We start from the raw sequence: 20293 nt of genomic DNA, 5'->3' as shown, positions 1-20293 counted from the left end.
CAATATCTTCATCGTCGCTGTCGTCGCCAATATTAGTGCAATCTTCCAGCTCACGAAGTTGAAGCACAAGGTCGAAGCAATCTACTTTATCATGACGATCCAGGTAGCGGCAAACTTGTGCATCGTGGTCATGGTTGTTTCCAGCTCTTGCAGGCTCCTTCACGACAGTGATATGTGCGCGCTCAGTTGGATCTGCAGACCACTGCACGATGGCACCGTGTGAACGAATACTCGGTACCACCCCTTGTAGCAATTCGAGTTTCGGAATTGTCCAAGGTTTAATTCCACCGCCCTTCCCTTGCCGGGCACCGGCATCAATAATAGTTTGCTTGTGCCGATGGAAGAGTCAAAGAGATCCATCTAACTCCAATAATTTTTCGTCCGTGAACCACGGAGCTTGAGCAAGATATCTAAATTCAACGAGGGCCCGGATGGCGGTTGTGAATTCAGCAGGGGCAGCATCAGCAATGACACCAATGATATAGCGCTGGACATTGCGATGGTCTCGTCCCAAGGTTTGCTTCAGATTAGAGATGCCTTCCCCAAAAGCACAGTACCCGATGCACATTTGGAGTAGTGCGAAACGAAAGTCGATTTCCTTGGTGCCAACGACTTTTATGCACCACCTGAGGTCGTGATCCCAGAACATCTTGTGTAGGTGATGGAGAAGCTCGGGTGTCAGGAATGAGGAAGGGTCTGTGGTGAGCCAAGCTGACCAGAACGGTGTAACGACACCATTTAGGAAATATTGCTTGCACTCTCCAAAGAACGCCATGAGATCAGAAGGCGAGACGAAACCAGCAACGGCTCTGATATTGGCAAGTGTAGATGATCCTTTACGAAGGGGGTGTCGAGTCGGGTCACCGAAGTTGACACGTGTGGCCATAGTGACAGGCGATGCATTCATCATAATGCATGCGATTACGAGCTCCTCGGGAGTATCGGCTACATATGCGACAAGGGGCGTGAAGCAATATCTACTAAACCCTGCTGGGTCACTCATCATGACACCCAGGCGTGCGGCTTGCTTCAGTGGCTCGACGACAATGCCAATGCATTGATGGAGTAGCCGGTCCGCCAGAACGCCGCGCATGCGTTGATTCCCATGGATGAACTTCGCAATGGGGAGCAGAGCGATGGGGATATATGCTGCCAGGGATCCTTTGCCACGTATCTCAGAGTTGATATTTGCAAGAGAGATGAGGAGTGGATGAGCATAGCGATTGCCAGAGAGATTGCTGACCTTAGTCTTGTCTGAGGACAAGACTACGCCAAGAAGAGTCGCACCATCAGGGAGGCGTTCCTGCGTTCTTGGTTAGCAACACTAAGCAAGTGAATTGAGAGGCAAACTTACCTGAAGTTCCCAAGCACAATCACCGGTCATGAAACCGTGGTAAATACGAACTGCACGTTCAGCGGACTCGTAGACTTTCCGTGGGATGAAATTGAAGCTGTCGACTAACAAGGGGTGACTAAGAAGCGACTGTAGGCACTCGATGGCATCGTGGTAAAATATATGGAGGGTCTTTGTTGTTGGGAATTCAGTAGTGACGATTTGGTGCTTCCATCGAGGAGGAGGTGGTAGCATTTCCGCACGTCCTTGGAGCTATCTTGAAGAGCGAAACGAGAGGGGTAATTTTCTGGTCTAAAAACATGAGTTCAGACATACCTTCAGTAGAAAGAAAATGGACTTACAAATTCAAGATGAAGATATTGGTCAATATCCGCCATGCTGAGCTCTGACCGAAGAAGAAATGCTGCCATCTCCCAGTCTGGTTTGCTAGTGAAAGGGAAGTAGGGATTGTCCACCCTCTCCGCAGCATACTCATCAGAGTTGAAAGTCTTCATAAATGTCATTCCAACACCATATCTCTTTGCTGCACCATCATAAACCTCTTCATTTCCCCCAAAATCTGCCTCTACACCAGCATTCCCATCTTCACACACGCCCACATCCATGTCCACGTTATTGTAGATGGCTGCATCTTCGTTGAAAGCCAATTCGTCTTGGGTAGTTTGGTACCAGTAGAATTTGGAAGTCATGATGGTGGGCCCGAGATTCGAACCAGGTTGTCACTCCAACTGTAGCATCGTGATATAGGCTGATTCAAGTGCTGTAGCACACCTCGACCGTCCTTGAAATGTTTGCCGCAGGATGGGCACCGCATGTCCTGGACACGAAGTTCAGTCAGTTTCCAGCAGTAAGTACTAACGGAAATTTCCAGAGCAACCTTCAAAATAAACCACAATGTACCCAGAGCGACTTTAGCAGCAAGGTTCTGCAGCTTCAAGTCCCACTTGCCTGAGATCTCATCCTCCTTATGGTGTGTTCTTGTTCTTGACTAAAATACCGTTGGATTTTGCTCATAGACTCTAAATGTGAATCAGGCAACTCTGAATGTTCGGTTCCATCACCTGATAAGGTGAGTCATCTATTTAGGTTACGAGGCGCTGATACAGACTTTCAGCAGAACTTGAATGCAGAAATTACTTCACCAGAGAGCGCTGAGGAAGCAACCTACTTACTTCAGATGGCAAGAGCTGATTTGGAGGTTTGACGTGTCGAACAAGACCTTGCCGAGCAACTTCTCCACCAGCTTCATATACGCACGCATTATTGGCGACTTCAACTTCAAAAAGCAAGAAAAAAATTCGGTGATGCAGAAATGCATGTAGGACGCACACGCGCTCTCGTGACGAGGAGCAGCTTGACGTGCTCAGAGCGAACACTTTGGCGTTCAAAATCTGCTTTAATTTCTGGTCGTGGTATGTCCTTCATTTGTTTACCAAGTGTATGTAGCGCCAATTTAAATATTTTTCAAGTGCTTCAGCTCAAAGACTCGTTTTTGTAGAATATCTAAGAATTTTGTAGTACTGTCTATGTAATCATGTTCCTAGTCAATGCACATTTTCCAAGACTTCGTTTGGTGCAATAAGACTTTGTGTCGTTAATGTACTTATTTATTTATTTTGTTTTTCAAACAAAAAAAAAGGCAGAACTTTCTGTGGGTCTCTGTGAGTCTGTGAGTCTGTGTGGTGTAACACTGTTCACGCTGTGTGGCTCTGTACCGGTTGTAATACTGTGTGAGTCTGTGCGGTGTAACACTGTGCACACTGTGTAGCTCTGTGCCGGTTGTAGTGCTGTGAGAATCTTGTATCCAAAACTAGTAGTTTGCTGATGTTTGGAATATCTGTGGGGGAAGCTCGAGCCGGCTGACAGGAGGAAAATACTTTGTTTGTTGGAGAAAGGTCTATGTTGCTACCATCTCAGCAATCATATTGTCTACCGACCATGTGTGTTTGAATGGTCCACTGCATATGTTGTTGCCATGCTTACAGAAAACATCATGCATCCATTGGGGCCTTACTGTCATGTATATCAAATCAATGTATATTAATACTCAAGGAAGACAATCAATGAAATACATATGGTCATAACCCCTTTATAAATCTTCTTACTCAAGAAGTGCTCCCACATTCGCTTGATTTCTTTTCTGTTTTTAAATTCATTTATGTTCATTGAGAGGTGCCTCTATGTAGGACAATATGTTCTAATCTTAAGGACTCGCTTGATCGTCTTTAGCACTGTGGCCTGCCTGTATGCTGTAAATGAATTGTTCTCCAAGGCAAGAGCAAAATAGTAGTTAATATACGCCAATCTCCATTTCTTTGAAGTACTCAATGGATCAGTGTGGGCCTTACAATGGAAAGCACTGATAATAGATGCAAGATAATGTGTGGTGGATAGGTTAAATGTGATATATCTTCATCGGCTGCGTCAGGTTTCAGAAGCATTCTGAGCTCCATGCAAAATAGCGGACCTATGGCCATCTTTTGTCTTGGCCATTTCAGTGGTAGCAAATGCTACTTCCTAACTTAAAGGTCAAACTCCAGTTGTTGATTTTTTGTCTGGTGATTTGTATCACGCCATTGGCAATTGGAAAGTGGCATCAGGAATTTCTGCTTGAGGCATCCAATGCCTCAGCCAAATCACGACATCTCTACACTCTCTGTATAGGCTGGTGATGCAGAACCCTTACAGGACAATGCTCCATATAGAAAAGATAACTTTTGCTGATGATGTAGGACACCTGCAGGTTCATGCCTCATATAGATAATGATATTTCTATGCTACTTATTTTAGTCACCATTTATATTATCCCATATGAGATATATTTTTCATTACATGAGTGAGGTTGGCTAGACCTACTCCTGTATGGAATCTCATTTTATATTAAAGCATTTAGGACAGCCTGCATAAATATTGAGGTCTACCTACACTCCTTATCTCATATGGGATAATATAAATGCTAACTGAATAAAAAATACAGTCTACCTACACTCCTTACAGGTGACTAGGGAAGCTGGCTTAGTGAGCCAATATGTTATCAATAGGCCGGCTGGCCATGGCCTACATACTGCACAGACTGGCTGGCCCAATGGGCCAATATGATATCAGTAGCCCAGCTGCCCATGTCCTACATACTGCATATACTGGGTGGCCCAATGGCCCAAAAAGTGTTCAGTAGGGTGGCCGCCCCTGCTCTATATACAGCATAGGGCAGCTGGCCCACTAGGCCAATATAATACCAGTAGGTCGGCCGACCATGGCCTACATGCTGCACAGACTGCCTGGCCAATAAGCCAATAAGGTATTAGTGGGTTGGTCATTCCATCTATGCATACTGCTAAAGTATTGTTAGTGCTAACATCAATGTTACTCAAAAAGACATGAAAATTCAAGTGTATATGACATCAAACTGCAAAAGGGGAATTTTAAGGTATTGTGCTAATAATGATGTCTTAGTTTTTAAACTCCTTTGAAGCTACTCTGTCTCAGGCAGAGCGATGGGGAGGATCAGGAAGAGCAGATGTCTTCACCTTTTTCATGACTGAATCATCCACATCTGTTGCTGGGTGTTTACCCTTTCCTTCTCCTCCAGTGTTAGTACTGCTTGCCTTCTTTGATGTGGGAGCCCTCTGATCAGTCATCTAAGATGCCTCAGCAACCCTCTTCTCCTCAGAAACCTGCACCTCTTCAGCCACTCTCTTTTCCTCTGCCACCTGTGCCTGCTCTGCTTTCCCCCTCTCTTTTACCTGCCTTTTGTTATCCAGATGCCTCATGTGAACTTCTTCCCCCACTGTCATCTGCTTCTCATTACCATCTGGCAGCATTGTGTTCACCTTCACCTGGATTCTGGTAATGGCCTCTTCAACCTTGTCTCCCACCTTGATGCCAAGGATGGAGTCGCCCAAATATTGAGGCATATCATCTCCAGCCTCATCTGTTTCATACTCCTGAGCGCAGCAACACTTATGAAGGAGGAGTCCAAAGCCCAGGACAACAATAATACCCAAAACACGAGATTTGATGACATAGTTGCCTAGTTCCTCCAAAGCCACAAAGGAAGCCTGAATATCATTGTGTATATTTTGAGGTAGATATGCCTCAGACCACATCCAAGATGCCCAGACAGACAGATGTTGCTTTCTAGCCATGCCCTTAGAATCAGGAGTTTGCTTTCAACAAAGAGTCAAATTTAATGCTATATCACAAATGTAGTGAATTTTTTTGAACTGTGGCCAATAGACGATGGTATGTTGGGGGGATAGAGGGGGATTGAAGATAACTGACTGTGTCACCACCCATATGGAATTTTGGGCAGTAATTGGAAAGAGATGAGGTGTGGCTTTCCAAGTCTTCATCTTTGTCAGAAGAACCATTGGCTTGGGGGGCATTCTTCAGTACCCCATCCTCGTCTGATGATACTTCAACATATTGTTGGTTCTTCCTTGATTTTTTTCCTACATCCCCCTTCTTAGCCAGTCAATCATAGAAGTCGCCTTCCTTATACACAACAAACTGGACAATTAGTTCATTACAGTACGGTTAGCATGATATTTCCAGAGTGAAAAAATCATAGTGATGGCTTCCTTCTGTAGGTGAGAAGGATCCTTGATGATGACATTCTGAGGGGTACAGTCCATGTCAAGGTAATGGTCTGGATCTTGGGTAATACGACCCCAGTGGACTGCAGCCCTAGGGTTTGTTTGAGATGACCATTGTTGAATGTAAGCTGTCAGAAAAACACAGTACTTCAAAAATAGAAATGAATTACCATGAGCCTTTTGAAATACCTTTTGTATGACCTTCTGCTGGTTCTTGAGCATGAGTGATTCAAAGCCTGTTGGTAGGCAAGGATTGCCCTCATCATCTACCTCCACTGTTAAATCAGGCAACTTCTCATCTTCCTCATCAGATTGGTCCTCAGGGTCCAAGCCTGTTGCTAGATCATTAGCAATTAAATAAATTACTGTATCCAAGACTTACGATACTCAGCTTCATTCAGCCAGTCAGCAAGTCAGTCTTGCGACTCTCCAGCCCATTTCTTGATGTCTTTGTCCCATTCACCCCATTCATGTAATCAATATCATCTAAACATTTGTTAGTTTAAATTTGCACTACTTGTTTGCACGTTGGTGTCCAACTCTAAATTTCACTGCCCCTGCCGCCTAGCGCCGACACAGCTGACATGGCCCTGACCCAACCTCACTGTAATACTCTGATGACATCGTCAATACGTAGTCAGTCAGTGTGAATATGACCTTACATTTTGCACAAATATGACAGGTACATCGGATCCACTCGGGTCCACTGAACCCCTAAACATCAGATCCACTTCACAGTTCATCTCTGTCTCCTGTGATCCGCCTGACAGTTCATTTCTGGTCCTGCTTCTATTCTGTTACCCCATTTGTATAGTCCCTTTGTCCTAACCCCTATATGCCCAGATCTGCTTGACAGTTAATATCTGACTTCATTCTCGATCATATCTCCTATGCCCGGATCCATTCAATACTTCATCTCCATCTCCATTCTCAATTGTTCCTGTATTATTTTCTTTGCGCCTGTCAGTTTAACCTTTGCGTATGTTCCTCTCATTGACCCGGATCTCCACTGACTGCATTCCCGTTGCACATGTCCCTAGTATATAATACATTGTAAATTCATAGTAGTTTCCTCAGTTCAAATATCACCTTAGATCACACTTATTGCTGTTTCCTAGGATCCATATCCATTTCCATGGGCCTGAGTCCACTTCCCTGTCCAAACTCTGAGTCCTCGGATTGATTCCTTGTGATATATCTCCACCTCTACCTTAGGGTAGTCTACCTCTGTCAGTTTCTACTCTAGACATTGTCTAGTGTAGTCTTACCTCTAGCTTCCGCCTTCTTGGATTCCTGTCTTCCTGTCTTTCTGTCCTTACACCTGTCTGTGCTGTCCGCTGTTTCCGCCGGACTAAAGCCCCTATTTTTTGGTGGACTCATCTTCTATTTTCCGCCAGAAAAATCCTCTCCTGTCCAGCGGACTAATCTCCTGTTTTCCACCCACCTTTCCCTCTGTAGTTTTGTTGGACTAATCCCCTATTTTCCAGCAGACTAATCCTCAGTTTTCCACCAGCCTTTCCCTCTGCAGTGCTGTCGGATCCATCACCTATTTCCTGCCAGACTAATCCCCCATTTTCTGCCAGACCAACCCTCCATTTTCCACTAGACTTTCCCTTTAAAACCCACCGGGATTTACTGTATTCCACTGCTGGGCTTTGTTTCTAGCCTTCGGAAATTAAGGGCATGTACTTGGGTAAGGGGCGCAGTGCACAAGCTGAAGCCAAGCCCTTCGGATCCACCCCTGGAGCACGGTCTTAACACCAACCCACCATGGGCCCACATTACTATGTACGCCTTGATTATGGGAAATATTGATGAAGGTGGAAGGTAACATTGGCCGGGGATCATGTGGACCGGTGGGGGAATATTTCAGGCACTTGGGGTGCTGACACAGCCAACATTCTGCCACATTTTAAATATTTCATGGTCAAGATACCATTTTCTTGCTTTTTACCCCTCTTACTTGTGCACTAAGAAATATTGATGAATATGAGAGGTAACATTAGCCCCAGATTGTGTGTCCCAGTCGGTGAATATGCCAGGCACCCAGGGCACTGACACCACCGACATTCTGCCGCACTTTACAGATTTCATAGTCAAGATACCATTTTCTTGCTTTTTACCCCTCGAACTCGTGCACTGAGGAATATTCATGAATATGAAAGGTAACATTAGCCCGGTATCATGTGCCCCAGTCGGGGATTATGTAAGGCCCTTGGGGTGCCGATACCGGCGACATTCTGCTGCATTTTACAGATTTCATGGTCAAAATACCATTTTCTTGCTTTTTACCCCTCTGGCTCGTCCACCGGGAAATATTGATGAAGGTGGAAGGTCGGTGGTGGTTCTTTCCTATCATCCTAATTTTATCTGTGGACTACAAAGAACAGTGAGTAATATCACACTTCAATGTCTATCTGAATTGCTAATGAATTGTATCGTTAACTATGTAAGATGTGTTATGTCACTAATCCAAGGCATCAAATGCCTTTGGCCATGTCCGGTCTATCTTGTTCCGATGTATACAGGAGGAGGAGGAGGAGGAGGAGCGGAGGACATCTAGACAAGAAGGGTCGATGGTGTATGACATGGTAGCGCAGACTAGCTGCAGGGATCCGGACTTTGTGTCGACAGGTTAGGGGAAGCAGGGCAGATCCTGCTGAGGGGTATGTCCAGTGGAGACTGGGATGCGGAGTTATCCTGCCAAGGGGTAGGGATAGGGTTAAGGTATAGCTTGGCTACGTTTCGGAGGTCCGGACATTGTTTGTCGGGAGAGATGGGATATGATTCAGGGGCTCAGTGTACAGTATATGACAGAAACACTCCAAGGTGTCATCCATCGTGTCAAGGCTCTGCGAGCTGATGATGTTGCAATGAGCGATGTAGATGAAGTCAAGTAATGCTTGCAAAGCCTGTACCATTTCTGTGCGGACGTGACCCTCAATAGCAGGTATGTAGACCTGTGCAGTAAACACACATTAGAAATATTAGTACTAGTAGTACTGTTGCTATGAAAAATAATAGAATATCAGTACAGACCTTCATAAGTGCTTTTGAGTCATCACCAGTCCACTGTTTGAACCCTCTACCCTCTGGAAATCATCGAAGGCCTGCAAACACTGGAGCTAGAGCAATGCTAGTAGTATTATACATGTTCAGCAGCAGTAACCAAGTGAATTTGAAGATAAACTTACCGACGGTCAATGTCGTCTAGTATCTTGTTCGCGTTGGCTTCCTTCAATCTAGCGCCTTCACCACCACTTCTGATTTCTCATCAGCGCCTTTCCTACAAGGCGCCGGGATCACAGTCTCCCCTGATGCGCGCACCCTGCAAGACACAGGGATCACAGTTTCCCCTGATCCGCGCAACCTGGAAGACACCGGCACCACAGTCTCCCCAACCGCACAGGACACCAGCACCACAGTTTCCCCATCTCCCTCTGACCACACCAACAACTATGTTGGGACCTTAACTGTCCCCAACTTGCCCTCCATTGTAGCGGCATACACCAAAACCATTGAAGACTCCATCACGCCTCATAGCGCAGAGACCAAACACATGCCCAGGACTTTGGGTAGCTATGATAACTCATTCACGCCTACTCACACTTCATGATTACTGCATGTCATCATTGCATTGCACAGCTCTATCATTATCCCTTGCAGCTGCATCTACTAAGCTACATTTCTCCCATCATTACTGCATAGTGCTGCATGTTACTGCTTACACTGCTTGACATTGTTTGCACTGCTTGTGAGTCATGGTTGGCTATGCCTAGTCATCATGAGTCATAGTTTGTCATGGTTATTGCCTCAATTTATCATCTCCATTCCCTATGATACTACTTTCCTATGCTTTCTGACTCATTCTGTTCTATTTTTTTAGTCCTGCAGTCTGATGAGGATTCCAAAAGCAACAATGATATGGAGGTCAGTCAGCATATGCAAACACTAGTTCTGTTTTTCAAAATTGATCAACCTCATTCCAGGATAAGTTGCCAATCACATAGGAAAAAAAGGCAAAGACACCTGGAATAGTGAGTATGCTAGTGTCTACTGCCATGATAACACTTGCCTAAGGAAGAAAAAGTGTACATAGATTAAAAAGTACATGGTGATAGTGGGTTACATACCAGAGTGCTGTGCTTTATGTTATCGTTATTGAAGTGGTCTAGGAACTTTCTGATATTAAGCAGATTGACAATACTGTCAACATGAAGTTTTTCAATGTATTCCAATACTAGTACTGGAACACCAAAACATAGCAGCTGTTGCCAGCAAAGATATAAACCGGATATTTTGTTTTTGTTCACTTCCTTCAATTGAATGGGTCCACATCAAACAAGCTTTAGGCAAACTATAGTAGTTGAGAAACTGGTGATAGCCTTCCCTGCAAATTAAACATAAATTTTTGGAGTGTTGATCCTGCAACTTACATAGAACATTCCATATCCTTCCTATTAGTGTGGATGAGTCATGGTTGATTTTTTGATGAAAGATGCAATTGATGTAAATGCACTGAGCAGCAGTGGTGTTATAGTGAAGGACTCCAGGAGATTCAATATGAATGGGCAAAGACGAAGGTGAAGGTTTTCATTTCGGAGAAAAGAAGAATATTTTCCTAGAATGAGCATCTTTGCTATCTATGACATTCTGGTAGGGACGGTGTATGAACCGTTTGAATAGGGAATTAAAGGCAGATTGCACACTTTGTTCCTTTAAGGATCCATTAGAGTTAAGAAGGTTTTCTACGCAATTCTGTTTAGAAAAAGGAGAAGGTTATACAATGTTATAAGATGTACCAAAGCTAATAAGGCGAGCGATCACTTTCTCTATTTAGTTGGTGCTCCAAAACAATGAGGCTGCAGTTGATTGTTCTAGAGTCAACCCCTCTATCATTTGTGCTTTGTCTCAGCCATTGGTTGACAATTAATGTGCTTTTTACCTGCTAGAAAACATTCTAAGTGAGCTTGTAGCTCAGTGGCATCAGAGGATTGCATACTATAATGCCTTAGGAAGAAATTAATGTGCTTCCTGCCAAAAACTCGTGTCAGTATCTCAGAAGTTCTGTTCTACCTTATCATCTGGTTCTCACCAAAACTGTACCTCTAGCTCCAACCCTGACACAATCATGGAATGATAAATTTATTCAGAATGCATTCATCAGGGAATAGAACCTACACTTGTGGTTCCACTCTCTCACAAAGGCACACTCCTGGAATAGAAGGTCAGCATTGAACTCCTCAAACCAAGCAATGATGCGGGCATCTGGGACCACGCAATAGTATTCATAGTAGTCTTTGTCTTTTTTTGTTGCAGGCTCGACGACCATATACCATGTGTCTTCCTATAATCGCCTGTGAGCTGTGTCTATCCAGTTCTGAAGATTGTTCAATTGATTGGAGATATATTTTTTATATTGCTTCCTGTATATGTTTTCTGTCTCACTCAGACTGTGAGATACGGCAAAACAAAATTTTTACTCATGGCGAATATTTACTTACCATTGAGACATTGAAATAATACAATACCCCTGAGGGATGTACAATTCCTTCCCAGACGCTGTAGCTTTGATTCTTGTGTAAATCATGAGACCATGTATTCAGTTTGGTTCAGTAAGAAAAGAAGTAACTCATCCCACCTAAAGTCATCCACTTGCTTGCACTTGATGGAGTAGTTGGCACTAAGTGCAGAATCACTAGTAGGTATCATGAAGAAAAATATTATGGTGACTTGGACAGGCCCAGGTAGGAGTCCCAGTCAGGCTGGCACCGCGAATGTGCCGCAGTCAATTTGCACCACATTATAGTGACAAGTACAATGATTCCAGGAGGAAGAGAAGAAAGGGCAACACCATCTCCATACAACTCAGATTCTGGCAGAGGCTAAACTTAGCTAAGCCCTACTCCATGTTGGAGGCACCAACAAGGACTTTGCTGCTGGACTGCAGATGATTCACCAGCACTACAACTGTCATTTAATAAACAGACTATGATGCAAATAAAGAATAGCCACAGCTCAATCAGGCTCCTCAATCACTACACAAAAAATGCAATGTCCATTGGAATCAAGAGGTCATACATCATCACAAACTCTCTCATGGAGATGTAAGCAGGCCAATATGAGAACTTTATCTGATATACTGATGAGGCAAAATATCCTGGTACTGAGATGATTCTGTTCAATAGCAATTACAAATGGACATACATGACCAACAGTTCCACAACTATTATCAGTCCTTAAAGGGGGCAACAAGGAGTGTGGAGGCCCATGATCAGGATGAGGCAAAAGATCATGTAAAAGAGATGTTTTGGACCCTGGCTTAGTATGGTGAGTTGGTTGGAGACATTATCATATGTGTATAAGGAACTTTTATTATAAAATTGAGGCGCTTCTATAGATAAAAATGTCGGATCAACACTTTGCGGATCAATTTTAAGGCATGTACCTTGTCAATTCAAGGCAAGTCTGGAATGTAAGATCTATATTAATTATAGATACTTGTGCAAATCAATTCTAAGGCACGTACTGTTTAAATTTAAGGCGAGTCTCGACTCTAATATTAATTATAAACACTTGTGCAGATCAATTCTGAGGTATGTAAGTACATAGTATTCATTGAACAACTGACACACACATTTGCACAGGCTCAATGGCGACAGTTTGAGGAGAGAATAATCATCATAACAGTGTAAGTGATGGTAAGTTGGTCTTGATGTAACCTAGCATGTTGACAAGTGTTCAGTGCATGTGGGAGGATGGGCACAAGATTTCCAGGGGGAATGAGTTCAGAGTTGCCAAAGGATTGGCGCCACTTGTTCACCAGCCCATTTTGTGATGGCACCGGGGTCTACTAATGTTGCTGGCAGAGAAGAGGGGGCAAGAATTAAGGAGAGAGTAGAACAAACCCATCGAGATAGAAAGGGTGCTGGGGATTAATGATATGTAAGTTGGGGATGCATAGATATCAGATGCACAGGAGAAAGATCAATTAACCTATATATCCACTCATAATTTTGTGACAGGGGAGACAAGCATCAGCACTCACCCACAAATAAATTGAAGCTAGGAATCAGAATATGCATAAGCCACTTAGAAGAGTACTGAGGACACCAGACCTTACATAGATCATTCTTGTAGTGCCCCAAATCTTACGTAGTTCCACCCGCAAAGGCTGGACCCATCTGCACAAATGATGTTCAACACAATCATCGACCCAAGCTGACAAAATAGTGTGGTGGTGGTTGAGGATGAAGGAGAAAGCAATTGATATCTGTACATGACACAGGTGAGCCCATGAACTGATGTCAGCATATGCATGCACTAACTAAGAAGCCAGTTCTTTTTGTGACATTCAGGCTAATGCTGGGCCTCTTAGAGTTTCTTGTCTCGCCCATCATCTTTTCCACAGTGGAACACGCTAGCCTTAGATACCTAACAAAGGACTGCCAGATTATGGACCTCAAAAACAAAAAGGAGCTCTGATTAGTTCTCGCTGTATTGTATAAAGAGTTTCTGCCTGAGTTAATGGCAGAAAGCAATGCACTGCTGAAAGGTTTGCTCAAAGGCCTCATAATAAAGGTCCTGGACCTAGAATTCTCAAAGAACATGTTAAATCCCATGAGTCTATATGGTGCAGTGGAAAACAAAGAGGTCTGTATGTATCAGTTGGCCTTGCAGGCCTATTATTATAATCTTAAGGCTGCCATAGAGAAGGTTAGCAAAGCCGAATTGCTGATATATATCAAAAACACTGTTCAGAGATAGATAAACTGGAAGCTTCAGAAGTCTGATAAAGCAGTGTCTGCAGCAGCTAAGACTCTCCAGTATCGAAAAGCTTCTGCAGATGCTGGTACTAAACAGCTCAGTATGAATCACTTAGAAAAGGCTATTTTTAAGGAAGAAGGTGATATACTGACTGATTCAGAGGATTCAGCAGGGTAAGTTGTTTATGATTTTATCTATTAATAGCATACTCACTAGTACGGTCCAAGAAAAGAGTATATTTGTCATTTCCCTGATACTCACAAATCTAATGAACATTCTACTCCACACATTTTAGAATCTCTCTAAAGAGAGATGACTCACTTAGTCAACTCTGCCAGCAGAGGTAAGACTATTATCCTCTGTTTGTAAATTTATTATTCTAACTATTGTTAGTAACCTTTAACAATTTTGATTTTGGTAAAAAATTGCAAATCAAAGACTACAGACATCCTTAAAGATGTCAAAGTTTGGGATAATAATCATCTCCACATTGCAGTTAGTGCAGATGACATTGAGGTTGTGGCATATTTTACAAATGTAATCAAATCTGCTACACAGGTAAGTGTTGTTTTTTTGCAGTTTTCAATGGTAGCTCATGTTATATGATAGAAGAGGATTGTTCAAGATCTTCATGATTTTGCAGCTACTGTTCTCTTATCTGTGCACAAAACCAAAATATCCAAAAACAAACCTGACAGTATCTACAAGAAGATTCCTGGTCAGATACATAGGAAACACCACCCTATGAGAGATTTACATGCCTTAGGTCAAAATGTATATTTAATTTTTTTATGCTAGCATATGGTTTTAATAGTTGACTTTTGGGGCATTAATAAGTTTGGTTCTGGTGTAGACACAGTCAAAAACTTCAATGTAGTGATGAAACTGAAGCTCAAACTGAAGCTTCTCATTCATCGGGTTAATGTTCTGATGAAAACCTTAGACCCTACTCATTATCAAGATGCTCAGAACCTCAAGAAACATTACATAGACATGCATCCTAGCTATGCTTCTCTTGAGGTGCTATAGAATGTTTGGTCCTAACTCTACTGTGATTGCCAGGATCCAATATTCTTCTGGGCTGCATTGTGTATCTTTAGTGGCACCTTCACTAGGGGAAAGCTATCCATGCTTAATTTAGAGCTGCAGGTGTGCATACAGCCTGGTGACATTGTTCTCATCGAAGGCAGGGTTATCCAACACTGTTTTGAAGAGTGGACTTGGGGACGACAGATCTCTATCCTAATTTTCATTTGTACTAGTGTCTGGAAGATAGTGAAAGAGCTTGCTGACTGCCTGTGATCAGATGAAGCTACTGGTGATGATTTATCACTACTAATTTGACAGTACATAGTTCATCATGTAGTATGGTATACTACATCGTAGCGGTGTCATGCACCAAGTCCCCGACTCTACTGTTGCTTAGACCCGAAAATCATTTGAATAATTTTACATTATGATGAATTCTGCACATTAGCCAATCAGTATGCGTCCTCAGACGCCCCAATGTGCACCACCTGTGATTCCCAAGCTGTGTTGCTGACTCATCTGTGACACCACGATCAGTTCACAGCTTCAACATTTTTCCTTTTGGAATTTGAACCAAAGGAAGACCTACCAGTAGGCATGGATAGATAATTAAATCTGTAGAGTGGTGAGCCACCTTCTTTTGTTTCACCTCTGTGGCTTGCGCTTGCACTGCGCTGTTGCCTCAAGCACCCACAACACTTGGTATGGCCCATTCCTGCCCCAAGCTGAGTGAGCGTGCCTCAAGCGCCCCTGCCGGCCATGAGCAAGCGCACAGAGAAGGGGGGCTTACCTTCAACCTCCCACTTACTGATCTTTTTTAAAATCACGCAAGGGCCCCTCAAAACTCCAAGCTTGGCCAGCATTCTCCTTCATCACCTTGACTGACACGGCTTTGCCCTCCCTTCCTCAATGTCCACACACGCACCACACAAATGTATGCCCATTCAAACTCTTTGCATTCCAGAGTTTCTGCGACTTGGTCTTGCCATTAAGTCAGTGTTGAGTGAACAGTAAGCTTCATGAGAATCATAGTGCTGCCCTAACACAATCCCATTCACAGATTCCTGACTTCAGACCTTGCGGACCCTTCCACTACGTGCACTGGGTACTGCACCCAAGGCATGTCCCTAGAGGACGTGATCATCATGCGGCACTGCTCTCATGGCGATGAGGATCGCAACCGAGATCCCAACGTAGAGGAGATCCTTGAGCACTCCACCGATGGCATGGGGACTACAGAACTTGCTTCCTCCACATGCGGCTACACTAAGACAGGGTGAGTTTCTCATTCTCCCTTTGCATTCCTTTGATAAATCACTGCCAGCAGGCAGCTCAAGCAGGAGTTCTGCAACTACCAAGATGCTGCCACCGGCTCCAACAAGAAGCCAAGGGTGCACAGCATGGAAAAAGCTGATCACAGTGCCCTGTCACCGTGTCAAGACTCCCATCTTCCACAGCTGGTGCCCTCCGCTGTTTCTAATGGTTTGGTGTCCAAGTCCATGATTTTCATCACTCCAGGCATGGACAGCATCACAACCCCCCCCCCCCCCCTCCTTAGAGGAGTGCAGCATGTCAGTCTCACTGTCCATCACTGGTCGCACCACCTCAACATGCCGTAAGTCAGTGGGGAAGGTGAAGAGGGATGCAAGGCGACAGAAATTCCAAAGGCAGGACCACCGGAGAAAGGTAGAAGAGATGAATTCTAATGGGGATGTTGATGCACTTTGCTTTAGGGTTTCTACCATAGGCTGGCAAGGGACTAACTATGCGTCAAGCGAGGAAGGCAGGGTACTTAGAAAGGAGTGGTATGAGTATTCTATCCTGTTCTGCTTGACTGAATTTGAAAGAGTTCCCTACCAGAGGTGAGGATGCAATGCTTCCTCACACAACTAGCTGATCATCCACGCCAGGCTCAAAACCTGTGTAAGGGATTCTCAGGGGCGGTTGTGGCTTGTATGAACATTCATTGGGCCACACATTGAGGAACTTCTTCTGCTCTTTCAAGAGGATGCAGCAATGTTTGTAAGCACTGTCAAACAGAACAATGGCAGCTTCAGTGAGAGTGTGATGGAAGATCATGGGAGGGGGCACCGCTGGTTCTCTATATGTGGGCATGACCGAAATTCTAAATCAGTAAGAGCTGCACCTCTGAGATTTCAGCCTTCTGAATTCCTGTTCCTCCAGAAACCCTCTCTCAGTGCATGGCACCTAACTAATCACAAAGCAATTGACCAGCTGTGGACCCTGGCAGGCGCCATGTCTCAGATAAGGTAAGTTTCAGACACATAGCCCATACGCAAAGGCCAAACCTCACTCACACTGCCCAGTTCAATGATGAACACAGTGTTTCAGGAAGAATTCCCCCTTCTTGCAAGAAGATACAGAGCATGTGCTGAAGCTCTAAGAATTGAGCCGCTGTATGGACATTTTTTCAATTTCTGTTTGAACTCTGCAAGAGCTGGGGTGAGGCGAGTACACTGCAGTCCTCATGTGGATTGGAAAAACATTGCAATAGGTATCTGCATCATATTCATATACGGTAAGTCAGTCTCACAGAGCTTGCAAGAGCATGCACCTGAATCAATTCTAGGAAATTTCAATAGCAAAGAGCGCTCTTGGCTGGTCATCTGGGAGGCAGGATTGGTGATTGAGATGCCTGCCGGCATTTTTGTGATGTACTCATCCTCGCTCTTTTTCCACTTTAATGTGGATATGTGTGGTAAGCTGGGAAGATTCCAAAGACTCATGCCTAACATAACTAATTGGCAATCAAAATCTCCAGTTTATGTGTACCAATGGTGCACTTCCTACTGAGGAAAATTCATCTTGCCTGGACGGAGGAGACGGGAGAGGGTCCTGCGTGTGGTTCAACCAGGCCACGATGTTCCAGAGTGCAGAGCTTGGCTTTGCCACTGTCGCAGATGCGCAAAAGGCTGGTGCTCCTTGCACGTCTGATGCTTCCTTGCTAATTCACCAAGGTCATTTGCCAGCACTTTAAGAACCCTGACCCTGGTTATTTGCTTCATAGTACAAGCTTATTGCAAAGCCTCGATCTGGTCTTGCACGTATGTGTCTGTGCCCACCCTCAATCACAATATATGTATTGCTGTCACTGCAGTTGCTAAGTACGTGGTACTTCTAGGAAATGTTTTTCATCGCCAATTCCATCAATTTACCTTGCTCTGACTTATATGGCCTGTTGTCTTCCTTCCTCGCTTCACTTGCCAGGTAACGCACCAGTTTATCCGAGTCTGCATACACTATTGCCACTGACATGTCATTTGATATTGAGCAGATCATACCTGTTCCAATATCAATAAATAGTTCATCTTGTTGGATCGCACTTACTGGCCATCATATCTGGTTTTGAGAACAGGATATCAGACACGTAAAGGACGCTTGCATTCATTCTCGTTGGAAAGTGTCTATTGCTTGCTAGAATTTCAGCACAGGATTCAATGTGAAATCTGGGTTTGTTGTCCCCCACCCGTTCCACTGGCAATATGTCAGTTGTTGAATGCCATACACAAGTTGGCACAATCTTACTGAACAAGAAAGATCCCTGATTGTCGAAGATCTGCATAAACTCAGAGACAGCAGGAACAATCATTCCTCTCTGTGATACAGTAGTTGGGCACGGATGGCTGGGGTGAATGTATATAGGGATCCAACACCATTAAATAAATAAGCACCAGCCTGCGTGCCCTTGTGCGCATGACTATATGATCTGAGACTGGGCTCTCGATCATTTGCAAACAAGTATATTGATCAAATAACAATCGAAACCAGCACCAGACATGGTCGTGCAGAGCATTAAGCCACGCTACCACAAAATGTATCGTGAAATACTTGCATGGGACCATAATTATTGTACATTAGATAAAATAGTGCTCTTTGGCGCCAAATTGAACATTGTGGTGGATGAGTCTCTGGAGATTTGCATCGCGTAGGCATCCATGAAGCGATCCCTGCCTTTGGTCCCCTCAGCATCATCGGTCTGTTCTCCATCGCACACTTTTTTCGCTGAATGGGCGTTGTCTCCTTCATCCATTGCCTTTTGTTTGCCTTTTTTGTCTGGAAGACCATTCACCATAGTGCTTGCGGTGATAAATGCGACTGGGAGAACCTTCAAGCAAGTCTGAGAGCTTGTGGTCCCCTGTTTTGCTTATGTCAGACATATTCCGTGTAAGATCTCATTAAGTACCATTAGTTGTTGTGGAAGGTGAGTTACTTCCACCTCCAGGAGGCCCTCCGGCTTTAGCAGCTGCTCTAACTTTGGCTGAAGCAATTTAGAATTTATAAGTTTTGAGTGGTAAGAGATGTGCGATGGCTGCTTACAAGGGCTGTACATGGAGTCCCCCTCTGTAGATACATGTGTGTGCATGAGCGATCACGAGACGTAAAGTTAGGGCAGGACACTTACTGCCAATGTCACCATGTTTGAGACGCAGCACAGAAGAATGTGATGGGTCAGGGATGTTCTGAACCAGGGGGTCAGTCGTAAGTGTGATGGAGAAACATTCGTTATCTGCGTCCGGATAGTGTTGCCAGAAGGGCACACCACGAGGGTAGACAGCACTTGAAGGTAAGACTGTTAATGTCCATCAGCTCCAGACTGACACATGAAGTTTCATACCATGTATGTGCGTTCCTCACATCTTCAGCTTCACCATGGAGGATGTTTAGCATATCCATGGCCGCTGAACTGCACTTCATCACTTCCTCCAAATACTTTTCATTGCCATTGTTTTTGAGAGGGTGTACCTCGAATTGAGCGCGCACCTTTTTCCGATGCACCCAAGTCAAGCTAAAATTCATGTGGAGTATGTGAGTAATGAGGTGATCAGTAGTACTTTGCACACATACTCCAGTTCGATGGTCGACCACCACACCCGCAGTCGCAATTTGCAATGTGATTGTCAAGCATTTCTGGACCTGACTGAACTGACTGACTAATCCCTCAAGTGTAGACTTGGTAGTGCGGTGATCTCACAACAGCCAATTTTCAAAGGTCATAGCTAATAAAAAGACAAAGGATCACCTCAGTATGGTCGCCACATTTGTTCCCTACAGACTTTCATGACTTGACTCACACAAGTCATTGAATTTCATGACATTTATTTGCATCTCATCCAAAATGGAAATACTAATCAGCAAATGTGCAAAGGCCTGTCAACACCTGGTTACCACCTGAATGTCCTGGGAGCAACCTGGATGTCCTGAAGGTTTGGTAGGTATTTCATTATCACGTACAACACGCACGACAAATGAACCACCAGCAGCAGAACTGTTATTTTCACAAACAGAATCAGAACATTTACAACAGTAAGGGGGGAAACAAGTAGAATGTTAGTTATATGATCATTCACCTCTACAGTATGCTTTTCTATCCTTTTCATGGTATCTATACGTACATATTCATTACCTATATTTCTCTGACCATTCACTCACTTTCCTGACCTCCCTAGGACTTGTCTAGGTCGAGTTATCCCTTACCTTTGTGTTATGGCTTGTCTGTTTACATTTGTTTACCATACATCGCCCATAT

At 44.0% G+C, this 20293-nt stretch overlaps 6 protein-coding genes across 6 annotated transcripts; 3 read left to right on the top strand and 3 right to left on the bottom strand.

Moving 5' to 3' along the window:
• Positions 1–580: 580 nt before the first annotated feature.
• DEU56DRAFT_693238 (uncharacterized protein) lies at positions 581–1869 on the bottom strand (the record flags this gene model as incomplete). Its single annotated transcript, XM_041347175.1, has 3 exons — positions 581–1303; positions 1355–1420; positions 1696–1869. Coding segments are annotated over 3 exons (963 nt in total), but the record flags the coding sequence as incomplete, so codon positions are not given.
• A 3123-nt stretch (positions 1870–4992) lies between these two features.
• On the bottom strand, positions 4993–7329 carry DEU56DRAFT_755530 (uncharacterized protein; the record flags this gene model as incomplete). Its single annotated transcript, XM_041349918.1, has 9 exons — positions 4993–5520; positions 5636–5769; positions 5889–6077; positions 6120–6287; positions 6534–6561; positions 6612–6743; positions 6964–6985; positions 7039–7159; positions 7218–7329. 9 exons carry the CDS (start codon positions 7327–7329, stop codon positions 4993–4995), a joined length of 1434 nt encoding a protein of 477 aa, XP_041209314.1.
• A 390-nt stretch (positions 7330–7719) lies between these two features.
• On the top strand, positions 7720–10193 carry DEU56DRAFT_755529 (uncharacterized protein; the record flags this gene model as incomplete). The annotated part of the gene is made up of 10 exons (XM_041349917.1): positions 7720–7737; positions 8115–8155; positions 8206–8283; positions 8335–8338; positions 8427–8540; positions 8584–8676; positions 9164–9524; positions 9836–9879; positions 9960–9986; positions 10146–10193. 10 exons carry the CDS (start codon positions 7720–7722, stop codon positions 10191–10193), a joined length of 828 nt encoding a protein of 275 aa, XP_041209313.1.
• Positions 10194–13557: 3364 nt separating this feature from the next.
• Positions 13558–15142, top strand: DEU56DRAFT_755528 (uncharacterized protein; the record flags this gene model as incomplete). The annotated part of the gene is made up of 9 exons (XM_041349916.1): positions 13558–13602; positions 13630–13665; positions 13717–13889; positions 14012–14059; positions 14217–14274; positions 14326–14434; positions 14531–14736; positions 14779–14865; positions 15083–15142. The coding sequence occupies 9 exons, from the start codon at positions 13558–13560 to the stop codon at positions 15140–15142; spliced, it is 822 nt and encodes a 273-aa protein (XP_041209312.1).
• A 512-nt stretch (positions 15143–15654) lies between these two features.
• Positions 15655–17743, top strand: DEU56DRAFT_755527 (uncharacterized protein; the record flags this gene model as incomplete). Its single annotated transcript, XM_041349915.1, has 9 exons — positions 15655–15755; positions 15806–16021; positions 16073–16360; positions 16479–16607; positions 16751–16767; positions 16880–17015; positions 17098–17134; positions 17261–17284; positions 17528–17743. The coding sequence occupies 9 exons, from the start codon at positions 15655–15657 to the stop codon at positions 17741–17743; spliced, it is 1164 nt and encodes a 387-aa protein (XP_041209311.1).
• An 867-nt stretch (positions 17744–18610) lies between these two features.
• On the bottom strand, positions 18611–19563 carry DEU56DRAFT_912045 (uncharacterized protein; the record flags this gene model as incomplete). The annotated part of the gene is made up of 4 exons (XM_041357360.1): positions 18611–18901; positions 18950–19107; positions 19169–19323; positions 19382–19563. 4 exons carry the CDS (start codon positions 19561–19563, stop codon positions 18611–18613), a joined length of 786 nt encoding a protein of 261 aa, XP_041209310.1.
• Positions 19564–20293: the final 730 nt, after the last annotated feature.

This window comes from Suillus clintonianus (assembly GCF_016758775.1).
Source record: "Suillus clintonianus strain FC179 chromosome Unknown DEU56scaffold_29, whole genome shotgun sequence".
NCBI classification, from domain to species: Eukaryota; Fungi; Basidiomycota; class Agaricomycetes; order Boletales; family Suillaceae; genus Suillus; species Suillus clintonianus.
Note: the sequence above shows the minus strand (reverse complement) of the source record. Positions and strands in the feature narration are given on the sequence as shown.